Genomic DNA, 26245 nt, shown 5'->3' with positions numbered 1-26245 from the left:
CATTGGCTAAGATAAAGCTCCAATCATTTCTGTTGGTTAAAGAGAATATTTTAAAGCGAAAAGTTAAATCATATGATTGGTATATTTGCAATTGTTGATTTCTATATTATTATAAATAATATTGTTGACAAATTCATAATTTTACAATCAGATATTAATATAAAAGAGGATAGTAGAGGTAAATTCATATGTCTCTTTCATTTTTATTCCTTCGCTATATTTTTCTTTGTCTATTAATGAATGAAGAATGAACGGACTTCCTTGCGAACATTCACTGTTGAATTCGAAGAACTATCGTACATGTGTGAGTGTTTGCTAAGCACATTGACTGCACTTTTTAAATGTATTAAATTGAATTTATATTTATACATATAAATTATACTTATATGAATTTTTAAAAACAATTTATAAAAACAATATAATAAAGTTTTTATTGAAGAGATCATTATAATGTCGAAGTCTAGAAAAACCAAAACAAGACGTGATAGTGATTCAGTAGATATTAATCCTAAAAGAATGAAATCAGAAGATGGAGATAATTCAGAAAAAAAGGAAAATAGTATAGTTACAAGTGATATTTCACTTGAAAATATTTCTGAACAATTATTGTCAGTGGAACATAATTTGGCTGCTGAGTTAAGAAAAATTACATTTCGTTTGCCAGTAGAGTATGTTTATAGTCCACTTGAATATGCATTTAATATACACACTATGTATGTACAAAAGTATTGTAATACTGTTAAGAAAATATTGTTTCTTGGAATGAATCCTGGTCCTTGGGGTATGTCCCAAACTGGTGTTCCATTTGGAGAAATAAGTATGGTTCGTGACTGGTTAAAAATTTGTGGACATGTTGGAAAACCAGCCAAAGAACAGCCAAATAGAAAAGTAACCGGATTTCAATGTACTCGTAGCGAAATCAGTGGGAAAAGATTATGGGGTCTTTTTCAAGAATTATGTAAAAGTCCAGAGAAATTCTTTGAACATGCATATATACATAATTATTGCCCTATTGCATTGATGAATAAAAAAGGCTGTAATATTACACCAGCAGAAATAAAGGCAATATATCTATCTTTTATTATAGTCATATTTATATATTAAATTTCTTACTTTTTTAGGGGCCAGAGATACAAATCTTACATTCTGCTTGTGACAAGGCATTAGCAGATGCAATTAAGATTTTAAAAGTTGAAATTATAATTGGCATTGGTGGATATGCAGAGAAACGAGCACAATTAGTAGTTCAGTCTTCAAAATTACCTGTGAAGGTAATTACTACTTATTAGAATTTTGTTTATAATAGATATAGATGAAATGTTTGTAATTTTTTTATGATTTTAGGTTTTATGTTTACCTCATCCAAGTCCACGTGCTGTGAATAATAAAAATTGGAGTGAAAAAGCAACACAAAAGTTAAGTGAGTTTGGATTACTTGAATGTTTTACAGCTTAAAATACCGTGACAAGAAGAATAATCTTTTGCTCTTTATCAGTACAATTTTATGTTACCTAACTGTACTATTTATGTTACATATATTACTTTATAAATTTGTGGTAATTTCTAATATTATTTTTTTATGTATTATTGTGTGCGTGTATATGTGTATTTGGTAATTTTTCTATGAAAATTTGACAAATTTAAGTTATTAAAACATAAAAGAGATACAATGGATTTTTTAAGTTGGATGAATGTTGCTCTACAAAAGGCAAATGATTCTCTAAAATCTGGTGAAGTTCCAGTTGGCTGTTTATTTATATATAACAATGATGTCATTGCTACAGGTAATAATACAGTTAACGAAACTCGCAATGCAACTCGACATGCGGAAATAAATTGTATAGATCAAGTTTTAGAGTCCTGTAACGTAAAAGATTTAAGCTATAAAAATGTTTTTTATGATACTGATGTTATTGTTACTGTAGAACCATGTATAATGTGTACATCTGCATTATGTCAACTACAGGTACGTAACATTATATATGGTTGTGGAAACGATCGTTTTGGTGGATGTATAAGTGTTTTTGAAGTACCAAAACTTTATAATTCAAGAACAAAGATAATAGGAGGTATCAAAGGTACTGAAGCAATGACATTGTTAAAAGAATTTTATAAAGGTACAAATCCAAATGTACCTGAATCAAAATTTAAAAAAGACCGTAAAAAAAAGGACACATAAATATTACAAATTTAATAAATTCATTTTTTGTTTAATTATAATTCATTACTAAAAAACATTTTAGTTTCTATTTTGATTTTTAATATGATACATAAACAAATCAATTTTATACAAAATATTAAGTATTAATAATTGTACATTGCCAGTAGAGCAAATTGTTTTATATACATGTAGTGGCCTTGTTTATTTTATACTTATTTATGAAAGAATAAATTCCAAAAAAATGTAGTTATGAACACCATGAATGATCTAATTCACACTTGCCTTGATACCATCTGACAAGTAATTGATTTTTTATTGTATAATCTTTTAATATCATATTTTTTGTCTGCAAATGATGATTAATATTTATTTAATCCACATTAAATAAAATGAATATCTATTCTTAAAAACAACTTACTATGGGAGGTGGAAAGATTCTTTGAAAATCCATTTTATTCTGATTTTCCAAATAACTTTGAGATAAAATTAATTTAGTTTCAGGTGTGAAACATGGGCTACATAACTGACATTCTACATGAAAACAGTCATTACATTCTATGCAAAGTTCTGGCAAAACCATTATATTCTTCTCAGCTACTTCCATTTCTTCCTCCATTCTGTTTCTGTAAATGTAAACATTAATCAATGTTATATTATTTTAAAAGATCGTTAACTTAATTGTAATATAAAATTTATAAGACCTTATTTTCAAAGAATCTTTCCTGATTCTTTGCCCTATACCAACTAACGAAAATAAGTTAAATATAACTTGTTCATAAAGTAATTGATTTGGCAGATAATGCGCTGAAGATAAGTTTGGAGACATATTTGCCTCCATGGTATAAACATTTAAATTTTCATCGAGTGCAAAATCGATTCTAATTAACTCGAAAAAATTTCTTCCATTTCCGAAACGTTTTATAGCTTCTCTAATATAAATCTCTTTTGACAAAGTAATTTCTCTGATTGCTTCGCGTACACCACTCCAAACTTTTTCAGGATCTTTCGCTTGCATACGTACATATGCGTCGAACGAATCTTTCATTGAAAACTTCAATTTAGTATAATAATGTTTCAAAGATGGAACATTCCAAATCGGCAAGTAATCATCGCCAACTACGTATTTGTCTAAAACTTCAGGATCAAATGGATAATATTTTACAGGACAAAATCTAAAGAGCACATCACCTTTGTATATATATACTCTAAGGGGATCAACGGATGTGATCACGGTGTATATTCCAATATCAAATTTATATCCATCTATGAGAAATGGTCGCTGTATAAATTCTTGTACAAAAGATCCAGTTTCTGTAACATTTATGTCGCTCACATTTTTTATGCTAATACCCCGATGATCATTCGATTTTTGTACAAACATCTTTTCTGGATGCTGATTAGCATACAAAAGAAATTCGCTCCTTTGTTCTGGTATCTTAAATGCTGGTAAAATGTAGCGACCTTCCGCGGTTGATAAATCCACTTTATTCGTAATATATCCACAACCGGGAATATGATTAACACGTTGATGAGCTTTTAACTTCTTTAAGCTAGAACTTAAACTTCTAAATGGGTAGTCATGTGCCCACAATAAATCCCAATTAAATGCATCATTGGTTTGTTTAAATCCCAAACGTTCCAATACAAGAAATACATGTTTTAAATATTCAGTATCGTTACTTTTCGTGTATACTCGATATAATGGATTCTTTTCTTTTATTTCTGCAGTACTTAATTGCGTATTTCTTAAGTTTTCATGGTAGTATAAAAAGGACAAGAAACAATATAAAATTATTGGACCCGTTATAGAATATAAAAATATATTTAAAAGTGTTTTCACTTTTAAGTTCATCATTTGGGTATATATTGTACATTCATTAACATTCTGTAAAAGTAAATGAAGTTTTTGAACTGGTTATTTCAATTTATCAAAGTAATTTAAATAATCATGCAACTAATAAAAAAATGTACAAACCTGTTTACTAGACATGATTAAACATATAATTTTAATACTATTTGTTAATAACAGTCCGCAGGATGTGGCTCACAATATATTTGTGTCCCCACTACTGAGTTCTAGCTTGATGTAAGTACCGTTGTAGTTTTCCCCGCTATACCACCTGCTTTTTAATGAGAACATACTTTCTTAGTACCGGTTTCTATACATAGAACCTGTGTTAAATTCTATTCTTCAAATACCTTACATTTTATAAATAATTTAAAAAGAAATAAAATGCGAAGAAATTTACTTCCTAATAGTAAATGTTCTATAATTTACAATTAAAGTATATTGTCTTGATAACCGGCCGCGAGACCGAATTTGGTCACTTAGCAAACGAGTACCTTTCTATGTACATAAGAAATTCTGGTTCAGTATGAATAGGATAGAGAGAAAGTTCTGGCAACGGTTAGTTAAAAGGCAAAAAAATAGTAAGGCACTACTGTACAACGAAATCGTACACTTACCTTTTATAATATACATATACTAAATATAAATATTTTTATATAAAAATTAGACTGCGAGTTTTTATGTATTTATAGAAAACTTAAAAATGCAAAAACGTTCAGAATACTTACAATGTGAAAAAATCTCTGCTAAGTTCCAGTCTGTTATAAATGACGATCCATAAAAGTATAAAATTGCATAAATATCCGCGGTTCAATAATAATAATAATAGTATATATGTATATTATAACAATAAAGACATGTAATAAGTACAAGTTCTTTTTGATGTTATGTGATGTTTATATTGAATAACGTTCAAGCATTGGCGGGAATCGTTCTAGAGTACGCTAGTGTAACAGTAGTAGAGTACACTAGTGTACGCGTAGTGTAGCCTAACTTTGCGTCGTAGAGGTTTCTGGCCATTTCCTGCCATTTCGATTTTAGACGCAGAGTTGTATATAGCTCAGTAATCTAAACAATGGGTTTCCAAAATATTTGGTATTCGCATCCGAGAAAATATGGTCAAGGATCCAGATCCTGGTAAGTATTACTATTTTGTATTATATTTTTAAATTGTAGACAAATCAATTTATATCATAAAGTTACATGCATGTATGCAATAGACTATGTGTCCACGTTTATGTTTTTCAAGTAAAAGAAGATATTTTTATAGCTTTTAGTGTACGTTGTTTAAGATAATTTAAAAATATGAACTGCATGTATGCAATAGACCATGTGTCCATGTTTATGTTTTTCCAGTAAAAGAAGATATTTTTATAGCTTTTAGTGTACGTTGTTTAAGATAATTTAAAAATATGAATTACTAAATAAAAATATGAATTGCATGTATGCAATAGACCATGTGTCCACGTTTATGTTTTTCCAGTAAAAGAAAATATTTTTATAGCTTTTAGTGTATGTTGTTTAAGATAATTTAAAAATATGAATTACTTTATTATCACTATAATTAAAAAAAATTCATATTTTGCTTAAAAATATCATTTTTACATTGTTCGAACATAACCTCAATGTAGTATATATTATGCATAGCATTTATAACTTATTATTGGACTGCCGTAGTCTATTTATAATAGTGTTCTTTCAATATGTAATTAATCATATTGTGTTATTTTACAGTCGTGCTTGTGCCAACAGGCACGGATTGATACGAAAATATGGACTGAACATTTGTCGCCAATGTTTTCGGGAATATGCTGCCGACATTGGCTTTAAAAAGGTATAAAATTTGAATCCTTTTATGTGTACAGATATATTTCTAATATATATAATGATTAAATATTATATCTAAATCAATCTCTTTTTATTTACAGCTGGATTAACATGGGAATAATGAAATGAATGTATGAGATACAATAAAATTAATTTTTCCTACTAAATATATTTGTATCGTTAATTTTAATATATTATAACTAAATTAAGATTAAAACATTAGATTTTCTAGTAAAATATTGTATAAGACTATAATAGATATGTGATATGTTACCTAAAATTAGCTAATATCTTTTATAAAATATAACTTTTGATACATAGATGCTTTTTTTTATTTTTCCATATCTAGCGATCTTTAAATATATTCGCTCACGTTATGATATATGCAGATATTGACTGGTAGTTATTAGTTTAGGATTATGATTTACGCGGACTGTTACTAACTGTAACAGATAAAAATATTTGATCTCAGCTATTAAATCTGATGAATTTAATTAAAATGTATGTGTCCAATTCAGCTCAGATAAATCTTCGAATAGCAGGTTTTTATTTCATAATTTATCGGAATTATGAATATGAAATTTGAATTAATTCCTCTAGATTTTGATCATATTAGGAATATAGGAATATATGGACTGACGTGGTATGTGAAACCACTTCCGAGGAGCGGGAAATACGCTCACATGGTGCTTGGAATCGTATTCATCATTGATCACTGACTCAATACTGTTGATCAATCAGTTACGTCAGTCAATTAGATTCAGAAATCGATCAGTTACACTGATTCACTTTTACTCGATGAAAATAAAATTGCGCTTGCGTGAACACAACCAATCACTAATGCGATTCCAAGTATCACGTTCCCTGCTAACTGGTAATTGCTCCATCTCCCGTTGCTGAGTTATTGCTCGGATTCTATATTCCTATGCCCATAGATCACATAGTATTGTTTACATCTGACGATAATGTAATCTGACCTATCTGATTTTTTGACTCCTATAACTTAGCAGGATTGTGTATTGATATAAATTTTAAGTAAAATAAGTAGTATTTGTATACTTATGTCAGTAAATGCATGAAAGTTATGTACTATTTAAATCCGCTAACTCATGTTAGTTTAATTGGACAAACAGCATCGTACATTTGGGAATCGATTGAAGCAGTAAGTTATAAACTCTTATAAAAAAAGATTAACAATAATAAAAATAGAGAATAATGATAATAAGTATTTATAGTGCTTTACTACAATTAAAATGTTTGAACGCTATTAAATTAATGACAGAACTAAAACATTAAGTTATAAATATTTACAATACAATGTAAAAGTATTAAAACATTTATTTTATCTATTGTAAATTATAATAGATTAAATTTTTAACCTATTGAATGCCTATTTTATATTGATATAATAATTGGTAGTTGTCAAAATTGCAACTTCATAATTGAGAGCAATAAATTATTAAAATGAAAAAGAAGTTAATAGTTATTTAACATTTCTAGCATTTTCTTGTTATAACAATTTTTCGGATAATATTACATATTATCATGTAATATTATTACTGTAATGCATTACCATTTTTAGGATATTTTTGTTAAATAAAGTGCAGTAGATCTTTAATTTTGTATAATTACAGGTTACATTAAACATTGTTATTCTTTGCTCTAATAATGTGTAAATCTTTGTGTATAAATTTAGCTTTATGATGTGTTGGTTTCTGCCAACACAAATTTTTAATTTTATATAAGATATAAATCTTTTATCAAAGAGAAATTGTTTTCAGGTACCAAAGCAATTACTTTTAAAACCAAGAATAGAAGTAAAAATGCCACCACCAGTGCCCTTATGGAAGTTGGCTGCAGCTACAGGACCATTTGTTAAACTTGCTGCATTTAGTGGTGCTGCAGCTACAATTCTTGGTGCTTATGGTTCTCATAGTAAGATTCAAAAAATTGTTGCAGCTTTTTAATTTAATACAAGTGCAATATTCTGCATGTATTAAAGAAAATGTATATTTTAATTAACTCTACAAAGAATATTTTATTAATAAGTTTTTTAAGCATGTTAAAGAATAAATTGTATATTTTTCAGTATGATTTTTATAAACAAAATAATTTTTTATGGTTCATCACGATTTCAGAGGAATATCCAGAGCATGAGAAAGTAGATCGAAAGCAAGTATTTGAAACTGCAAGTCGTTATCATTTTATTCATACATTAGCAATGTTAGGATTACCTCTTTGCAGATCACCTTATGTGGTATGTTCAATTTTTGTGAAATATTAATATCAATTATTTGTATTATTATATTTATTATTATATTATTTAGGCTGCAACATTCCTATTTTCTGGAATAGTACTGTTCTGTGGGACTTGCTATTATTCTGCATTTACTGGTGACAAACAATACAATAGATTAACACCAGTAGGTGGTATATGTTTCATACTAGGATGGTTAAGCATGTGTATTTAAAATATTAAAAAACATAGGAATGTAATAATATGTGTAAAGAAGAGAAGGAAGCTAACACGCATAAAAGATATTCCTAATTACTGTATATAAAAATAATTACTAATAATTGGATTTACTTTGAAATAAATTACTTTTTCATAAGATAAAACCATTTTTTATATTATGCATGTTACTTACGAAATATTGTTAATTAGAAGAAATATTTCGTCGGCAAGCAACATTTGTATTTTCATTTATTGAAAATTGCTAAAGAAATATAATATGATCTAAATAAAATTAAAATTTGTTTATGCTAATGAATTGATATAAATGTACCTTTCATTTATAATATTACTGATGTAGGTTTAGATAATACCCTAAACTATTATACATTATAATTATATTCCTAACTTGTATCCTGCATACTTTATGAACGATTTTTGTTTTATATTATGTATACATTACCAGTTATAATCCATCGTTATTTGTATTAGAAATGTAATGCAAAAATATAACGTTTTACGTTTTATCATAAAATACATAAAAATTATAAAGTATAAATATCAGGTTGTAAATAATTTTTATAATATAACATTAAAAAAATATTGTAAAACTGAAATGGAACTTTAAAGTAATTCTGTTACTTTTAACACTTAGCCAACCGAATAGGGAGATTTCTCCTCTGTGAAGTACATCGCTACGTGACCAAACGGGGAGATCTCCCTTTTTGAATTGCGCAACGTGTTTTCCTTTTTCTTGCTATTATCAGTTATTGTTTACCTAAATTTGTTCCTAACTAATTGCGCCACTTTTTCTGTTTTTATGAAGTACAGTATATAATAAAATACATCAATTTAGTGATGTTAAAATTAATTAAAAAGTTACACTATCAGTTATGACTAAATAAAGTTATAATCGAAGAATACTACATTGTAAAAAAATATTAAAATGCATTATGAATTTTTAATTTCAAGTTCAAGTCGTGTTATTTATCTTTAGTCTTTAGTAGAAAAGTTCCAATGAACGCTACGGATGACTGATGGTATTTTGTATTTCATTGTTATTTTCTCAATAATTTTTATTGAACAAAACTTGAAATATTTATAAACTAATAGTACGCATATATAATAATATTTCATAAACAGACGTATTTCATAAAAATAACAAATATGACGAGCGCTATTGCGCCGCATGTTTCTCTTCGCAATCAATTAAGACAAGCATTATCGCGCTATTCAGGATTATTCCACCTTGTTTTTTCAAAGATCCCTGGGACTCAAATGCTTAATGTTTTTAATTTTACCTATATTTCTTTATACCTTTAATATATATTTTTAATTTGATGTTTTGTATAAACAATATATGAGATCGTTAAACAAAATCATTATCTCAAAATATAATTAACCACTTAAATAATTTTTAGATTTCTTTGTTTTTTAAATAATGAATATTAGTCTTCGCCTCAATATTTCAAAAAATGCGCGGCGGACGTTGGCTTGTCCATTGCGGTGCGAAATATATAGCTCGCTGTGACGCGCGCGGTTGGCTAAGTGTTCAAAATAAAAACGATAATTATTTATAATATCAACTAATGTAATCGCTAATTCACCGATTAAGTTCCATGTATATAAAAATAAAAATCAAAAAGTGATGTATGTATATATTGATCATCTCAAACAATGGTACAAAATATAAATTTAAAACAAATAATTGCGTCTTATTCCTTTGCTACTTTTGATCAATTCATATTTTTATCATTTTTTTATAGAATCACATTTCTACAGAGACATAAGAAAGTAATGTACCTTGTATAATCCATTTGATACACCAGCTTCGCTGATTTTTATATCCATTCTATTTCGTATTATACAGTTGTCGTACATGTTTCATAAATAGATACTTCGCCTGTAAATAAGTGGATATAAGAATTTTCTTCGATTCATATATCATTATGATGACTTGATCTGACGATGTTGGCTGCATTCTTACACAGCTAAGTAAAGTATTAATTGGACTATCTTACCTAGAATAAAAATATCAAATAAGTTTAATTAGTGATACATCGAATAAACTTAAATATAGGAGTGTTGCACGTCAATTCGCGCAGTGCTCGCATACTGAAAACTAAGCAGCGAACACAAAGAGATCGATTACGAAATTAAAACGATAATCGTAAACACGCAATTATATTCGGAGTTATTATATTTCTATGATGATGAAACATGAGTTACATCATTAGCGCAGTTTTATTCTTTCATTGATCTTGATTTGTGATTTCATTGCAAATTGCAATGAGGCATGAGATTGGCGATTTATGGCGATGCTAAATGCACCACTGATATAAAATTTACTTATATCTAATAGATGTCCCCTCAGACTAAATTATATTTAATTAGCATGGTGTCTCATAGCAATATCATTTTTTTGTCACTATTATATAATATAAAGTATTTATATAGACTTGCGCATATTAAACTATATTTACAACTTTTATTAATTATTGTAACACATCAAAGATAAGTTTCCTAGAACAAGGCTGCTCCCACGCTACCTGGTTCATAATACCACAAGAGAAAACTCATATGGTAGAGCTAATATCTTTGCACCTTTTTCTTTTTGATGAGAAAATATATCACAATCTATGTTTATAAGTAAAAAGATAAACATCAAATTAGAATTTATTTAAATGAATTTTCACTAAAATCAAGAAATAGATATCTTCGAAAAAAGCTTATATAAAGTGCAAATGTACGATTACTGAGTTTCGAACAAAACGTAGCCTTTTTTTTAGATATTTTAAATGGTGTCTGAAGAATTTTGTTCAACCTGGACAATGTGATAGAAAAAGAGCAAATGGCGCGCCGGTTTTCCATCCGTTTCTAGGAAAGGTGGAACGAATGTTGTCCTTCTTGTGCAGCTATTCGCAACTTTTCCCGCATTATTTCTAATGTTGTGTAATCAGGCAGTTTTAAGTAATTAACACAAGTCATTACGGATGGTAAGAAATCGTCTGTGTTCATAGACGGATCGAACGTTTTACGCACTATCGTTAACGGTGGTGTTAAACTCTTGAAACCTGTAATATAACATTTTATTTTTTACATTTTTCTTTAAAATTTATTTGAATATAGTAAATATCATTACATAAAGTAATAAAAACTTACCTCCAACTGGTAACCGAGGTGAACCTGTGACGAATTGAACGAACTGTCTTTGTTCTTCACTGTTGTATTTTGACATAACTTCAAATAGAAAACGAATAGCACGAGAATCTGGTGTATAACCATGATCAGTCCTGCAACACTCTGAAAGCGTTTTCACGTCCCATTGTCCACCTGATTGTGCATGTCCACAGAACACAGCTTCAAGTTCTTCAGGGAAGAATAGTTTCAGTTGTGATGGTGGGAATACAGATTCAAATCCTTCCCTAAATGCTTCCATTTGTCTGAAGACACCTTCATATAAGAACCAATGTACCACCAACTAAACAATCAATTTTAAAGTATGAAATTAATAATAGAAAAAAATATCAAATAAGTTCATATATTAATGTTTAAATCATTATAATAGAAGTACCTTGATATATTGATCCAAGTTATAAATGGTAACGGGCACTTCGCCTCCACCTTTCCTCAATTCGATGTTCTCATAACCCGGTAATTCAAAAACAAGGCTAAGATCAGAAATTGAACAGCCATCTAAATTTAATGAGTCTATTAGTTTTGCTTTCTCATGTGGCCTTAATGTTTGATCCTTCTCAATTGTTTCCTTTTGTCTAACAACTTCTTGTAATCTACTAAGAGTTCGATGTACATCAGGACATACATGTGCTAAATCGGCTAACGTTAGCATATGTTCTTCTCCCAATAACCATCGATAGAAGGTTAAACTGAATGGCAAATCCAACTAAAAATTATACAAATAAAGATGTAACTTGATGATAACGTCGCAAGTTGTAACTAATTAACGAAATAAAAATTTGTACCATTCTTGAATCATATATCGCTTTCGCCATAAATTTTCCAAGGAACTTGAATTTTGTTTTAAGTTTTGCAAGATGGGACACTTTAGTATTCCACGCAATCGGCATTGGGAAAAGTCCTTGGGGAACATTAACATATCCTGTTTCTGTAGGATTTGAACTACCAAGCCAAAGATCAAGGTCAGCACGCTGTAATTCCTGGGAGACTAGAGCATAGAATTCCAATGTTGGACCAAGACCAGTACCAACCTGCAAAACAATAATTATAAAGTACTGTGAAAATAACATGAAAAATAAACTATATAAAAAGTATACAAAATAAACCTCATTGACATATTGCACTTCAAGTAAGGCTTTGCTAGATGCTAAGTCTTGTATAACTAATTCTGCTTGCTTGAGAATATCAGTTCTAGAAATAGTCCGCTTTCTTCGTTCTAAACGTGGAGTAACACGTTCTTGACTGTCAGATCCCGATAATTCTGGAGCGGAATCTAAAAGACGCTGCAAAGCTCTGTCCCGATCAAACGATGTTGCGTAAAGTAACAACTGTCTTGTCTCAAACGGAAACAAGAATGGACTGTAAACGATTGAAAATATAATAATTGAGCAAAATTGACATGAGTAAACTATTATGAATTTCGTAGTACTTACCACACTGTAGCAATTTGTTGTAACCACAAAGGTAAGTTTCCAGTCATGATCACTAAAGGATCTTGTAGCTGCCGACTTGCTTTTGCGGCTATTTTATTATTAATAAAGTCTTGTGGAGAGAGTAAATTTAAACCCTTTAGATAAGGAAATAGAACACTCCAATGACGATTTAAAGCGTGTAGAAGACGTAATAGACATAAACCATCCAATGAAGCATCAGTAATAGTAACTGAAGATGGTAAAGTAGGTAACAAATAAGAATCAAGTGGACATCGTTGTGCAGGGACTACTCCCTCAAGCCATAAACTATCCTCTTTTCGTTTTGAACTGATCTTTGTACTTTTTCCTTTGCCTTTGCGGCTACTACCCTGTGAACTTGATCCTGGTTTTGGCGATGTTGTAGTTTCTTCCTCGGGTACAGGTCTAAAAGAATAAAAATTATTTGGACCATTTACTTTCCTCATTTGCTTTAAAAAGAAGGGGTAAAAATTAAAAATACCTATAATAAATTGTATGAGTTTGTACCCATACAGCATCATGGCCAAGTGGTGGTTCACCATCAGCTTCTGCTTCAGAATGATCCATACCAGTACAACCAAATTGTCTAACAGCTTGATAAACAGTCATATTAAAAGGCAGTACTTCATCTCCAATTAAAAACTGGAGTTTATGTTTCGCTGACCCTTGACTTATAACTACTGCTGCCTATAAAATTAATAATATAAATTCAAAATATTGTTACTTATTAATTCAAAAAAGGGTATAAATGTATATACATATACAGATATTACCAATGTATCATCTATATCATCTTCACTGTTATCGTCGTCACTAAGCATAGATTCAGCCTCTCGTATTCTACCATATCCACGAACCATTAAATAACGTTCAATTGCTTGTACTAATGCAAGAGGATCTATCTTAACAGTACCTCCTTTCCACTGTTTTAAGTTGTTACAATCTGGATGTCGTTGAAGATTACACTACAAAATCATAACAATTCAAGTTAAATTATTACTGTTATTCAAGTTAAGATACTACTGTTATTTGAAAATTAAATACTCTACCTTGAGTTGATGTGTATTGAAAAACTTAAGAGCACTAGTGCCTCCACGACCAGCCCCAGACCCTGCTGGTAAATCATGTACTTTTACCGGAAATTGTTCCAACTGCGCAACACAACTGTTCAATTTTGTTACTAGAGCACCAAATGCTCCAGGATTAAAGTCGGTAATGTTATTATCTTGACACATCTAAAAATTAAACATTTGTAATAAGAATGTTCCTCAAAGGAAGTCTCCAATATAAACTATAAAAATGTGAAATAATTCATTTTACTTACTGTTGATTCTGCAAATAATTTCCAGAACATACGAAGGCGATCATAACGATTACCAGGTGCATCCGTAGTTGTGAGGTAGTTTAGCAGAGCTTTGATGAGACCGCTATAATTCATCTCAAATGGAGATATATCACTTTCCAATACTATATCTCGTAATTCAGTAAGTGCTGATAACATTTCATCCAGTTCCTACAAATGCATTTTCAATTAATGAATGTTAAATATTGCATACTTATATCGAAAGATACTTACATTTGATTGTAGCCGTTGTATGGCAGCAGTAAGCCTTGAGAGGACTGTCATTGCAGGATGTGTACATGGAGCGTCATCCTGGTATCGAGCCAAAAATTGAGCAGCTTGATCACGTACCCATGCTTTAGCCTTGTCTCGGTTACCTCCTGTTAAACTTGAATTACTAGGCGGCTTTGACAAACTTGTCGATGAACTTGTATCCCTTTTATCGCTAGCAGAACTTGAAGACGATGATTTTCGACCCCATCTAGCAGGATTAAGATTTCCTAAGAAACGATTATTTTTGGGAGCGAAACCAGTAAAAAGCGACTCGGGTTGCTGAGTTTGTTGTGGCGTAGTACCGCCAAGTCTAGAAAATCGGCCCTTCTTATTGTGTCGTTTCCTTTTCAGGACATCTCCAATTCTCCTAATAAAATATTTAATGTAAATAGTATACTACATCCACAGTATAAGATATTTTTTCAAGATATTTTAGTGTTGCATACACGTACAAATGAGCACTTTGTGGTGTAGTTACATCATCTACAGTAGAGTTTAATTCATTTCTAGTATGCGTTTCCATCGATGCAGAGAGATTTGATTTCAACTGACATGTTGCAATCGTACCGAATAATATATTACCATTCGTTGATGGAGAAGCAATTGGAGATGTAGCATTACTAGAAGAAAACATCGTGGTGGAACAAAGCGACGTATTAGACGGACCTGGCTGTGGGCTTGGTAATGATGTACCTAAGAAAGGTAAAAATGGAAAATATAAATGTTAAATCATATATTTTGTAACGTAATAAGTAACTATAGTAATATGTAACGTATTAGTAAACCATTTTAATAATAATAATAATATATATATAGGCAGATTACCAGTACTAGAAGGACACTTGGGTGGTGAAACACCAAGAGGTACTTCAGGATCAGCTAGTTGACGTATTTGATGTAAGACGCCTTCACGATGAAAATGAACCCCAAATACTTGTGGTAGTCTTTTCATTAATATACTTGCCATTTGCAGGGCTCCAATAACAATTCGTAAATCTTGGGACGCTAACATACCCGCTATGTGTGATGATACTACTTGATTTTTTAAGACGTCCTGTATTAATAATAATAAAGGAAATTGTAAACAATGATGAACAATTTCAAAGATATAATAGTATTCTCATTTAGCTCATACACACTTACCTTAAGTAAATCTGTCGAGGCATAATAGACCATACGTAACAGAGCTCGGAGACATTTACATTTTACAGCAGGACCAGCAGAACTGCTGTAGACTTCATATAACACAGAGAATAACGTTCGAATAAACGATACTAACCATTCATTTGTTTCAATTACTGGAGGTACAACATCCATGCTACAAAAATTTATAATACGAATTATAATACCTAAAACTTGTGAAAAACTCATTTTGAATATTAACACTCTGGAGAACAGTTGCTCTGACAAGCATATAGCTTGAATTGTTTTTGGAGCGATCGGAAAAGATTCAAAAAGGCTAATATCTAATATATTGATAATGGTTTCGTATTATTCAAACATATAATATAAGGACACTTTCATAACGTTTCGTTTATACGATCCATTGCTTTTTTTACTGTTTTATTTAACAATAGTTAACATTTTTATAGGATACTGCATGAAGTATGAAAGACGCGAATTCGTGTCTCTGGTCCCCAGAGTGTTAACACTTAATCAACCATGCGTACCACAGCGAGCTATACGTTTCTCACTGCAATGGACAAGCCAACCTATACGCGTATTTTTCCAAGTATCGAGGACTAATGTTCACTACTTAGAAAACAAAGAAATCTAAAAATTACTGTCAATTATATTTGACAATAATTTTAAGTGATATTTTGCGGTAATGATTTTGTTTAACAAGTTCACATATTGTTTATACAAAACATCAAATTAAAAGTATATATTAAAAATATAAAAAAATATAGGTAAAATTAAAAACATTAAAGATAACGAAAGATAAATAACAAATTTAATTAAAAATAAAAATAAAATGAAATTAAAAATTCATAATACATTTTAATATTTTTTTATAGTGTGGTATCGTTCGATTATAACTTTATTTAGTCATAACTGATAATGTAACTTTTTAATTAATTTTAACACCAACTAAATTGGTGTATTTTATTATACACTCTACTTTATAAAAGCAGAAAAAATAACGCAATTAATTGGGAACAATTCCAAGTAAACAATGACTTTTAATAACAAAAAAAAAACGCATTGCTAAAGTTAAAAAGGGAGATCTCCCCGTTTGGTTGGCTAAGTGTTAACATATCTTAATTCATAAAGATATTAATATATTTTTACTTAGATGAACATGTAGGACTTTTGCCTTCTGTAGGATGCGCATTCACTCTGCGAAAAATGCTCCTTGCTAATCCAATATCTTCATTAATTTGTTTCATCACAGTCAAATCTATCGTATAAGTTCGTCCTAAAGAGGACAAACAAATCTCATCCTCGCCATTCTGAAATGCCATCTGAAGAAGACATTGTCATTTTACTCTACATATTTGATTTTTCATAATGTTATATGTTTTTCATAATGTTTTCATATGTTCATAAAGTATTATTATAATACCTCAATGATTCTAGAATCAATAGTGCTAAATGGATGACAGCAATGTCTTTCATCGCGCCATTCCCAATGAACATTTTCTTGTTGATTACTGGTCCTTTCAAGTAAACTATTTACACTAAATATGCCATCTGTTGGTAAAGAAGGCATGAGTTCTTCAATCAAGCAAGTAATTTCAAACCACTCTTGCGGAGATCGCGGCACTAATTCTACATCTTCCGTTTTCACTTCTAATGATCCAGTTAAAAGATAACTTAATGTGAAAGCTATATTCTGTTGCAGAAGCAGCTGTGCCAAATCAGGACAGCGATTTGATATCACAGAGAGCATTCGCAACACTGTTATGAAATTACCAATGCTGTTAACAGGTGGGGTAATCATAAGCTAAAATATAAGAAAATGCATATATCTTTAGTAATAAAATTCATAAAACATTACATTATTAAGAAAAATAATAATAGAAAATAAATATTTCTCTTACCAACTGTTGTAAGTTTTGAAGAAGTTCTGCATTGATAATTTTATGTAAAGTTACTGGATCGTGTTGAAAACTATCAACTAATCGACTAAATGCTTGACAAACACACTCAACACTTTTCTTATCTTGGTTTGTCAATCTACTTGTTAATAAGGGTAAACTATCTGCTACTAAGTGAAAATCATCAGGATGTAGATTTTGGCAACAGTTTGCTGTAATCGTTAATGCAGCTCGTTGTGCTGTGATATTAAAAAAATCGACAAATTTTAAACAAGCTGATACTCCTCCCTAAAAATAGACGTGTTAATAAGAAACAACATTCGTTTTAAATTGATCGTCAATGAATTAATACTACGCATACCGCATGTAAAATGGTTTTGCTATGTCTTCGAGAAAGCATAGCTAGCGCTGTTAAACACTGTTCTGCTACGTCCATACATTCAATAGATTCTAATTTTTGTAAGAACACTGGAACAGCGTCAACCACAACTGTTGACGATCGGGGTAAAGCTTCCATCATGTAAGTAAGAGCACGACATGCGTGTGTCATTATTACAAAATTATGTTCTATTCCGAGTAAATTTATTAATGCTGCAACCACTTGTTTCACAGGAAAGCCAGCTAATGTATCTTCATTTCCCATAACAAGAATTTCACCCATTCCAATAACAGCTTGTAGTTGCTCTCCTTCATCATCAACAGCTTGCAAACCAGTCAGTAACTGTTGTGCTTTAGCAGCTAGAATTATAAAATTATTTTCTAAATATAATACTTATTTAAAAAATTGCTTTTAATAAAAATGAAAATATAAAATGAAAAAATGAAATAAGAAAAAGTAGAATTTGCAAAGAACAGAACATTACCAGAACTTGCACCCATACTTCTATTTAACAAATGTTGCATTCGTGGTGGTAATGCACCAAACACATGAGGAGGTAAACCTCTAGCTTCAAGTAATGCTTGCAACCTCCCAACTTCCCCATCATCACTTTCACTGTCTCCAGTAGTCCCTGACATTCCGGATGGTCCTCCACTTGCTTAATAAAAAAATAATATTGTAACACTAACTTCTTGAAGAAAGAGTTATGACTTGTAACATTTCTTGTGGACCATCTTGTATATGAGGAATTTACCAGTGGCAGACGTAGCGGTGGATGCCAATTCGTCTTCTCCAGTTGTGGATACTAATTGACTACTAGAAACTGTAGATGAAACAGTTGTTGGGGTGGAACTATTAGTCAAAGAGTCAGTACCTGGCATTACACTTCCACCCGAACCTCCTTCTATCACTGCTTTTCTTGCACGTGATGAAGAGCGATGTCTGTTCGAATAAAACGTTATAGTTGTGATAACATACATTAAACATCATGATATTCAAAACATAACTAATAATCATTTTTAAGCAATCAATTACCTGGAGCTTGAACAGTTGCCTGTTGTAGTATCTTTTTTATGATGTTTTCCTGAAGTTTTGTTAATACTTGACAGATCTTTATAGTCACTGGATAATTTTGCGCGAGAACGTAATATATGCTTGTGCGCAGGATGAGGGTGTGCAGGGTTGGCAGTGGCGGTGGCAGACACAGGTGGATTGGCAGTGGCTGTGGCGATGCCACTAGTGCCTGCCCCGTCATGTGCCAACGCCCCCCCACCACTCTCCACAGAATTACTGGCTGCGTTACCCACTCTGATGCTGGACTTCACACTTAAAACTTGACTACTCGCACTGCTACTCGCGCAGGTTGTACCACCGTGGGATTTTGACCCTAAAATATTGAAACATTTTACTATTATTATTATTATGATTTATATATATAAAGACTTCAATACTTGCAATGATTTTTAAATGTTCTAAAACTTGATTATCGTTGAAAATCATTACCACTTTGGATAACAAGAAAGGGAAAAACGTTAACATACATATATAATGTTTTAGTGCACATAAAACAAATTTTTTAAATATCATTGTTTTTTGTGCATAATTATAGGAATCAAGCATTTTCACAAGTTAAAAGTTGATAATAAGTACGTTATAACTTATAATACTATATGTACATTGTCTTCTGTGCAATCTACAACCTATTCAGGCATGTATTTTCTTTTTATAGATATTTATGTTAATTGCATACATATTCGTATTACACATGTTCATGGGATAATCCTGTGCTAAACCTAAATAGATGTACAACACATGCTTTTATTCATTTTACAGATTTCATAAATGATCTTAAGGATTAAAAAGTATGTATAATATCACATATTGATGATAATATTACATTTATAAATATAGTAACAAAATAGATCGGGAGGTTATGTTTATATATGATAAAAATGCTAAACAATGGATATTAGGATAAATTCCACATAAAATCAAAAGTTAAAGCAAAATACAAATTAAATTTTGCTTTCTTTATATTTAAAAATTTATGAAGGAACAAACATGTGATTTATACAGACATACGTTTATGCATAATTATAAACATTTTTCATTTTATAAAATAGATTATTTCATTAAATTTTCAAGAAATGATAGTATTTAATAATATTTAAATAAATATTTGCAGTATAATTATAACATTAAAATATGATTATTGTATTAAATACTATTCAATAAGTTTCATATTATTACAGGAAATAAATATTAGAGATAACACTCATGTATAGTTATATTGTATAGGTATTTTCCATATCTGCATGTAAGGCTTTGTACATCTTTTGTAGAATATACAAAATGTGTTTATATATATATGTATATATCTCTTTTAACAAAGTGCATATACAAAATATGTATTTTTGCTCAACATTACCACAAGTGAACTATATTTACCTTATTAATTTGATACTATCCATCCCATTAAATTAAATGAAAATATTGCACATGCTATATTGCACATTTGGATACATAAATTTAATATACTTAGTAATTTTCAAAACTGAAAATAATAATTATTTTAGTAAAAATTTGGACCATTAAGATAATGTTTATAAATCTATAGAAATTGATACATTTTTATTAATGATCATTACTAATTGTATGCATATTGTAGACATAATTATATATCTTATTATATGTATATATATTATTTAATACATACATAAATGCTGCATTTTATAACATGAGAAAAATGTCTTTTTAATTGTAATAAACTCTGCATCAAATAGAGAAGTAAAATTGTATATTGTACAATGTATATGTATGAGTATTAAGGCATGGTCTTATCACTAAATTGTTTTTATAATATTCTACTCAATTGTTATGCTAATATTTTTGATCCATCTTCATACCTCATGAAGTATTTGCACATCAAAATCTCCAAGTAATAAAACAATGTTGAGTGAGTGTTTGAATTTATATGTATATATAAATTTCATACAAACACACACACACACAAATGTATGTATATAGATATATATATATGGAATTTCACCATGAAATTTTAAATAGCACAAACATGTATAACTTACATCAGAACCATATTTATTTTATATATGTCTGGAGAAATAATGTCATGCATAAATCATATTTGACATAAACAATTTGATCTCATTTATATATGATATACTTGCATATGGGTATGGAAAACCAATTTAGAGAGCAGATTTATAATGATTTGTATTCGTTTAAAGAAATCTACTCATGAATTTTTAAGAGAAAATAAGGGTAAGAAAATGTAGTACGAAGTGTGTACTCCTTAGGCTTACCTTCTTGATGATACGTTTGTGTTGATATTGGAAAAAGTGCTTTGACAGCAGACACAAATCCTTCCAGACATTCGCTCATCCTCAGGCCTAATGATACAGTCTGATCTATGACTCTTATTTTGGTAATACTTTCTTTCTTTAATTTTAAGATATTTGTGAATCAAATCCTAGTTTTACTACCCTATACTTTAGCCTACTACTCCATTAAATGAAGGTTGCAAAACACGTTCTTTTGATACATGAGCAAAGATTTTTTTAGTTGATCATGATAACAAATTTATATGATATTATTGTATCAAATATATGTTGTGAATACGAACATTATTGTTTTCACTCGTGTGTGTTTAAAGGTATTATTATTATTTAATTTGTTTATAAAGATTTCTATTTAAGTCTATTTGAACAGAACATTTATGTAGTTAATTTTAATTGTTTTGGAACATTTTAAAAGGTTAGTTCTTCAAAATTATTATTGATTAGTTCCTTTAACAAATAATTACAATTGTTTAAAAAATGTATGTTAGAAAAAATAAAAGTATATGTTGTTAATAATAAATAAAAAGATATTGCATTTTTTTTTAACAAAACAAAATTTTCAGAAAATATTTCTTAATTTAAGTATTCTGTTAAGCAACTGATAATTATCATATTTCTTATTAATCATTAAAAATTGTGAAACATTACAAATAAAAAAATTTAACACAGCAATGAATTGCTAATACATAAACAACTAAAAAGTAATGTTAATTATACATATTATATAAAACCATAAGTTCATTGTTCTTAAAATAATAAAATCTTATTTATATTAAAAGTAATTAATTTTTTAAAGTAAAAATGCGCATTTACAAAAAATGCATATTAATTAATTATAATTGTTAAATATGTTAATTAATTAATTATTACTTACTGTTATTATTGTTACGATTTATGCATTTATATACGTTCTTAAAATAAAAATTATTAAAATAAATGCATTTTTAGAGTTGGTTTAATTTGTATTATGTGTTCACTCAAATCACACATCACATCTCATTGCAACCAACACTTTTTAATATAAAACCAATAAATACACTAACCTCTTGTTCTTGATGTGGATGGATGACTAGTAACTGGTGTAGTAGTTGATGTTGGTACCAAATTGTTATATGTTAAGTCTTCTTTACTATCGTAACCACTGGACACTGATAAATTGTAACTATTATGTCCTTGTGATATGGCTTGTGGATTTTGTGGCGTACGAGAACGAGTCCTTGATGCAACACAGTCAATAGCTGTTAAATTTAACTCTGGCAAACTTGTTCTTGCAACACTACGAGCTCTTGTACTGTTCGCACTAATATTATAGTTTGATTGCTGAACTTTATGTTGTGGCTTCCAATTATTATCTATAGAAAATGATATAGACTATAGTTAGAATTATGACCAATTTTTAATAAACATGACATTTAAAATAATAGTAAAAGAATGAAATAATATATAAGGATTATGTTCATATTGTTTTAAAAAAATATAATTACCTAGATACGATTCTAAGCCACTGCCATGACCTTTAAATTCACCTCTTGTTCTAATTCCTGTTGATTCACTTGAATGTTTACAAGAATTATTATTAAAAACTTCAGATGATTGTGGATCACCAATGGTTTGTCTACGTCTTTTTTCTTCTAACGTGACAGGAATAGAACCAGTGCTTTGTCGTTTTCTATAACCACTACTACCACTGCTAGAGCTCTTCCTTCTAACCTTAGAGGTGTCTGCTGAAGCACTGGCCGTCTCTACAGACCCCCCTGATGACGACTGATCTTGTTGATCTGCCATAGATTAATCGACTCATGCCACTATTCTGTCTGCAACAAAAAAGAAAATATTTCTTATAATTTTTTAAATAAATGAAAAACTAATAAAATATCATGTAAAAATTCTATAACATAATCATTCTAATGAAACCCAAAGTGATTATAAAATAGTGAATATCCTTGGCACCACATTCATTATATAATAACAAGAGTATAATCTAAGTTAAGATTGAAATTAGAATTAAAAATATCAAACAGAATAATAAATCTAAATTAAAAGTAATTCTAATTTTAACATTTATCATGAAAATAAGGTTTTATAACGTAATAAAAATTAAAACTAGAAGATATAGTTGAAATTACAACTATCCTAAATTTTCTTTCATAAACATTTTTACAAATATTTTATTATACTTAACTTTCATTATTAAAATATAGATTATTTAAAGAGAAAAATATTAATAAAAGCACATTAGATATGTTCATTACATAAAAGCCTGTACAAATGTTAAAATAGTAATGTATTATTATTTAAAAATGTAACAAAGAAATATATATATCTACTTACAAATAATGCATTAAAAGTAAAAGAATGTATGTGTGTGTGTGTGTGTGTAATTTCAACAAAATAGATTAAACAGAAATCACTTATTACGATAAATCAATGGACACTTGGATAAGAGGAGCGTGACTAAATAATACAGCAGAGGCGATGCGCAATTAATGTTTTCCTTCACGGTGAAAGAGATAGTAACAAACCCAAGAATCATAACAAACAGTACAACTGGTGTCCGTTTATAATATCATGGTCAATGCAAAATTGTGCCGTTGACATCATAGAACCTCTTCTAAGAATACTAGGATTACATAGTCGCAACAAAGCCACGAATAGATTCGGTACAACCGTAAGATATTCAGCGAAAGACGTAAATAATTACAACAAAGACTTGTAAGTGAGCAAGCCACCATTTGCTTGTGAACAAGTAATGGAGGACGAGTTCTTTCTTCGTCTCTTTCTATCTTTCGTTTCTCCACTCTCGTTACCGTGTGACCTCAGGTTTAGGTCCTCGAAAAAGAGAACCCTACTTAGGTATGCAGGTCCTCGACAAAAAGGAAAAGAAGAAGACGAAGAAGAAAAAAAAAATAGAAGAGAGGAAAAGAATTCTCAATTACAGAATAAAGATTACCTGAATGTCGGATAAACATGCCCAGGGCATCGCGAGGAAAATGTCTTCTCGTCGATGATTTTTATTAGCACAAAAGTTTCTTGTTACATACGACACAAAAATGGATTCTCGCGCAGAGCACGTACGTTGGTGAGTGGCTATGTGCACTAGCACACACCAAAAAACGCACCAAACGCACTGCCGAGGCACACTGAAGCAACTCAGCGGAATGCGACGGCTATCGGAATCGGGTTGGTTAGAATTGGGAAGCTGGAGAATGCTCCGCCCCCATCAGGAAACGTCACACACGAATTCAACGTAGGTGCGTTCGAAAACACGGTGCCCGCATGGAGTGAAATCGCAATTCATAACGGAACAACAGATGTAAAACCGGCGCGAATAGCCATCTTGTCGCAGTTTTTTCAAACACCAACTTTTACTTTCTCTTCGTTTGTAGTGCCAAATTAATCGCAAACAATTGATCGAATATCAATGAGAAATCTTCAAATATATAATTATTCCCAGGTTAAAATATATGTATGTGTATATATACATGTATTTATATACACATAATAATTAGTATACGTGCAATAATATATGCTACGATACATACACAATAACAATACATACACAATAATATGCATATGTACTATGCGTATGCGCGTGTGTATTCGTGTGTGTGTGATTCAATATGTTGTTCTGTAACATTATATGCTATGTTACAGTACCTCAAAACAATTTTTCTTTTTATGTTTTTCAAACTAGTACAATGAACTTATATATTTTTATAAATAAACATAAATCTGTCTATTAGAAAAGAAATTATGACTCGAATAAATGCGATTTTCACTAATGGGTGACATGTGACATGTCAAACCTTAAACACTGCTTGGATTCAAAATAAATATGATTAGGTTATCATAAATAAATGTGTTGAGCAGACAGAATAGAGCGGCGATAAAACGTATATAAAATTAATGTACGTTAATGATAACATGGAGGTGTAACAGAGAGTGTAAACCAAAAAGCTTGTTATTCGTTGTTCAATACTTTTAAAAAATTCTTATAGTTTTGTCAACCCAATCTTAACTATTACAAACGCATTTGCTGATAACGTGTCAAATGATAATTATAAAACGTTTTTGAGATTAAACAGACAGATAGAAAGTTGAAGCAATTATAGAACTGTTATTTCATCACTTTTTAAATCTTCTAGGAAAACACGTAAACTTCACAATTACGATGTCGTAACGAATGTCGAATTCTGGTTCTATTGTTTGATCACGGCAAGTATGTACGCATCGTTATGATTGGTTGAAAATCTGATTTAGTAGTATCCAATTGGCCGATAAGTTAAAATATTTCTCAACCTATGTCAAAACAGTTTGCGATAAATGAAGTATACTGATAAAATAAACAGAACAAATGTTTGACAGAACCGTAACAGATGTTATAATTATTAAACGTTTGTTGATCCTTTTAATTTTATTTGAAATAACTACTTACCGAAAAAGGGAGCTCCTCCCTGGAAGTCGAACTCCAGTTACGCAATGCGATGTATAAGAGGACACGTGAAAATACAGACTGTGCTGTCAAGTCGATTAGAGCGTCGTCTGCTACGATATCTCGACCGAGGATTATACAGGATGCAGGTTGTATGGTTGATTCAGCCGAAGCATGTGCGTTCCTTTATGTAGCCATACTGTAACGTTCTCTGAACAATGATTGGTTAATATGCATTATTTGATTTTTATTAACCAATCAGCAACGAGAATAATATTATCGCTTTATTTCGTATAAAAGATTAGTTAAAATACATACTATTCGTCTATAAACATTAATAAAAGCTGGAAAAGCGATTTAAGCATTTTGGTTGAACATTTGTACTAAAATATATTTAGCAAAATTATTAAATGATTCAAGGATTAACTCAGCGATATTAACTATTGTGCCACTTTTTTGAAGAAGTAAACTTTATGTTTCA

The 26245-nt window shown here is 30.0% G+C and overlaps 6 protein-coding genes across 6 annotated transcripts; 4 read left to right on the top strand and 2 right to left on the bottom strand.

The window, feature by feature from the left end:
* The first annotated feature begins 310 nt into the window (after positions 1–310).
* Positions 311–1567, top strand: LOC126922110 (single-strand selective monofunctional uracil DNA glycosylase). Its single transcript, XM_050734380.1, has 3 exons — positions 311–1062; positions 1122–1271; positions 1345–1567. Exons 1-3 carry the CDS (start codon positions 451–453, stop codon positions 1453–1455), a joined length of 873 nt encoding a protein of 290 aa, XP_050590337.1. The 5' UTR covers positions 311–450; the 3' UTR covers positions 1456–1567.
* Positions 1568–1661: 94 nt separating this feature from the next.
* On the top strand, positions 1662–2574 carry LOC126922115 (tRNA-specific adenosine deaminase 2). The gene has a single exon (XM_050734389.1). It carries the CDS (start codon positions 1670–1672, stop codon positions 2177–2179), a length of 510 nt encoding a protein of 169 aa, XP_050590346.1. The 5' UTR covers positions 1662–1669; the 3' UTR covers positions 2180–2574.
* Positions 2108–10188, bottom strand: LOC126922100 (probable tubulin polyglutamylase ttll-15). The gene is made up of 5 exons (XM_050734356.1): positions 10093–10188; positions 4137–4284; positions 2863–4046; positions 2580–2784; positions 2108–2507 (listed from the first exon to the last, which is right to left on the bottom strand). The coding sequence occupies exons 2-5, from the start codon at positions 4149–4151 to the stop codon at positions 2409–2411; spliced, it is 1503 nt and encodes a 500-aa protein (XP_050590313.1). The 5' UTR covers positions 4152–4284; positions 10093–10188; the 3' UTR covers positions 2108–2408.
* On the top strand, positions 4999–5850 carry LOC126922121 (40S ribosomal protein S29). Its single transcript, XM_050734398.1, has 2 exons — positions 4999–5147; positions 5745–5850. The coding sequence occupies exons 1-2, from the start codon at positions 5086–5088 to the stop codon at positions 5848–5850; spliced, it is 168 nt and encodes a 55-aa protein (XP_050590355.1). The 5' UTR covers positions 4999–5085.
* On the top strand, positions 6851–8604 carry LOC126922116 (transmembrane protein 256 homolog). The gene is made up of 4 exons (XM_050734390.1): positions 6851–6999; positions 7619–7772; positions 7976–8094; positions 8165–8604. Exons 1-4 carry the CDS (start codon positions 6913–6915, stop codon positions 8306–8308), a joined length of 504 nt encoding a protein of 167 aa, XP_050590347.1. The 5' UTR covers positions 6851–6912; the 3' UTR covers positions 8309–8604.
* A 283-nt stretch (positions 10189–10471) lies between the features above and the next one.
* Positions 10472–24670, bottom strand: LOC126922081 (E3 ubiquitin-protein ligase TRIP12). Its single transcript, XM_050734288.1, has 25 exons — positions 24283–24670; positions 22817–23146; positions 22376–22684; positions 21297–21383; positions 19009–19360; positions 18728–18915; positions 18458–18631; positions 17956–18332; positions 17598–17882; positions 17120–17500; positions 16846–17018; positions 15697–15871; positions 15379–15607; positions 15006–15246; positions 14515–14920; positions 14263–14451; positions 13988–14173; positions 13712–13903; positions 13420–13625; positions 12921–13343; positions 12594–12846; positions 12273–12518; positions 11864–12193; positions 11452–11770; positions 10472–11363 (listed from the first exon to the last, which is right to left on the bottom strand). The coding sequence occupies exons 2-25, from the start codon at positions 23115–23117 to the stop codon at positions 11167–11169; spliced, it is 6219 nt and encodes a 2072-aa protein (XP_050590245.1). The 5' UTR covers positions 23118–23146; positions 24283–24670; the 3' UTR covers positions 10472–11166.
* Positions 24671–26245: the final 1575 nt, after the last annotated feature.

Source organism: Bombus affinis, chromosome 11 (assembly GCF_024516045.1).
Source record: "Bombus affinis isolate iyBomAffi1 chromosome 11, iyBomAffi1.2, whole genome shotgun sequence".
Taxonomy (NCBI): Eukaryota; Metazoa; Arthropoda; class Insecta; order Hymenoptera; family Apidae; genus Bombus; species Bombus affinis.
This window is presented reverse-complemented; position numbering and strand designations above follow the sequence as displayed.

What these genes read in the sequence shown, in the direction of transcription:
- LOC126922110 (XM_050734380.1), top strand. Translation starts at nt 451, where the DNA reads ATGTCGAAGTCTAGAAAAACCAAAACAAGACGTGATAGTGATTCAGTA. An exon ending in TTACACCAGCAGAAATAAAG is followed by an intron (nt 1,063 to 1,121) that starts GCAATATATCTA and finishes TTACTTTTTTAG; the next exon opens with GGGCCAGAGATACAAATCTT. An exon ending in CTTCAAAATTACCTGTGAAG is followed by an intron (nt 1,272 to 1,344) that starts GTAATTACTACT and finishes TTATGATTTTAG; the next exon opens with GTTTTATGTTTACCTCATCC.
- LOC126922115 (XM_050734389.1), top strand. Translation starts at nt 1,670, where the DNA reads ATGGATTTTTTAAGTTGGATGAATGTTGCTCTACAAAAGGCAAATGAT.
- LOC126922100 (XM_050734356.1), bottom strand. An exon ending in AAAGATTCTTTGAAAATAAG is followed by an intron (nt 2,785 to 2,862) that starts GTCTTATAAATT and finishes TTACATTTACAG; the next exon opens with AAACAGAATGGAGGAAGAAA. An exon ending in GAATCTTTCCACCTCCCATA is followed by an intron (nt 2,508 to 2,579) that starts GTAAGTTGTTTT and finishes CATCATTTGCAG; the next exon opens with ACAAAAAATATGATATTAAA.
- LOC126922121 (XM_050734398.1), top strand. Translation starts at nt 5,086, where the DNA reads ATGGGTTTCCAAAATATTTGGTATTCGCATCCGAGAAAATATGGTCAA. An exon ending in GGTCAAGGATCCAGATCCTG is followed by an intron (nt 5,148 to 5,744) that starts GTAAGTATTACT and finishes GTTATTTTACAG; the next exon opens with TCGTGCTTGTGCCAACAGGC.
- LOC126922116 (XM_050734390.1), top strand. Translation starts at nt 6,913, where the DNA reads ATGAAAGTTATGTACTATTTAAATCCGCTAACTCATGTTAGTTTAATT. An exon ending in TGGTGCTTATGGTTCTCATA is followed by an intron (nt 7,773 to 7,975) that starts GTAAGATTCAAA and finishes TCACGATTTCAG; the next exon opens with AGGAATATCCAGAGCATGAG. An exon ending in TTTGCAGATCACCTTATGTG is followed by an intron (nt 8,095 to 8,164) that starts GTATGTTCAATT and finishes TATATTATTTAG; the next exon opens with GCTGCAACATTCCTATTTTC.
- LOC126922081 (XM_050734288.1), bottom strand. Translation starts at nt 23,117, where the DNA reads ATGGCAGATCAACAAGATCAGTCGTCATCAGGGGGGTCTGTAGAGACG. An exon ending in ACAAACGTATCATCAAGAAG is followed by an intron (nt 19,361 to 21,296) that starts GTAAGCCTAAGG and finishes TCAATATTTTAG; the next exon opens with GGTCAAAATCCCACGGTGGT. An exon ending in CAAGTGTCCTTCTAGTACTG is followed by an intron (nt 15,247 to 15,378) that starts GTAATCTGCCTA and finishes TACCTTTCTTAG; the next exon opens with GTACATCATTACCAAGCCCA.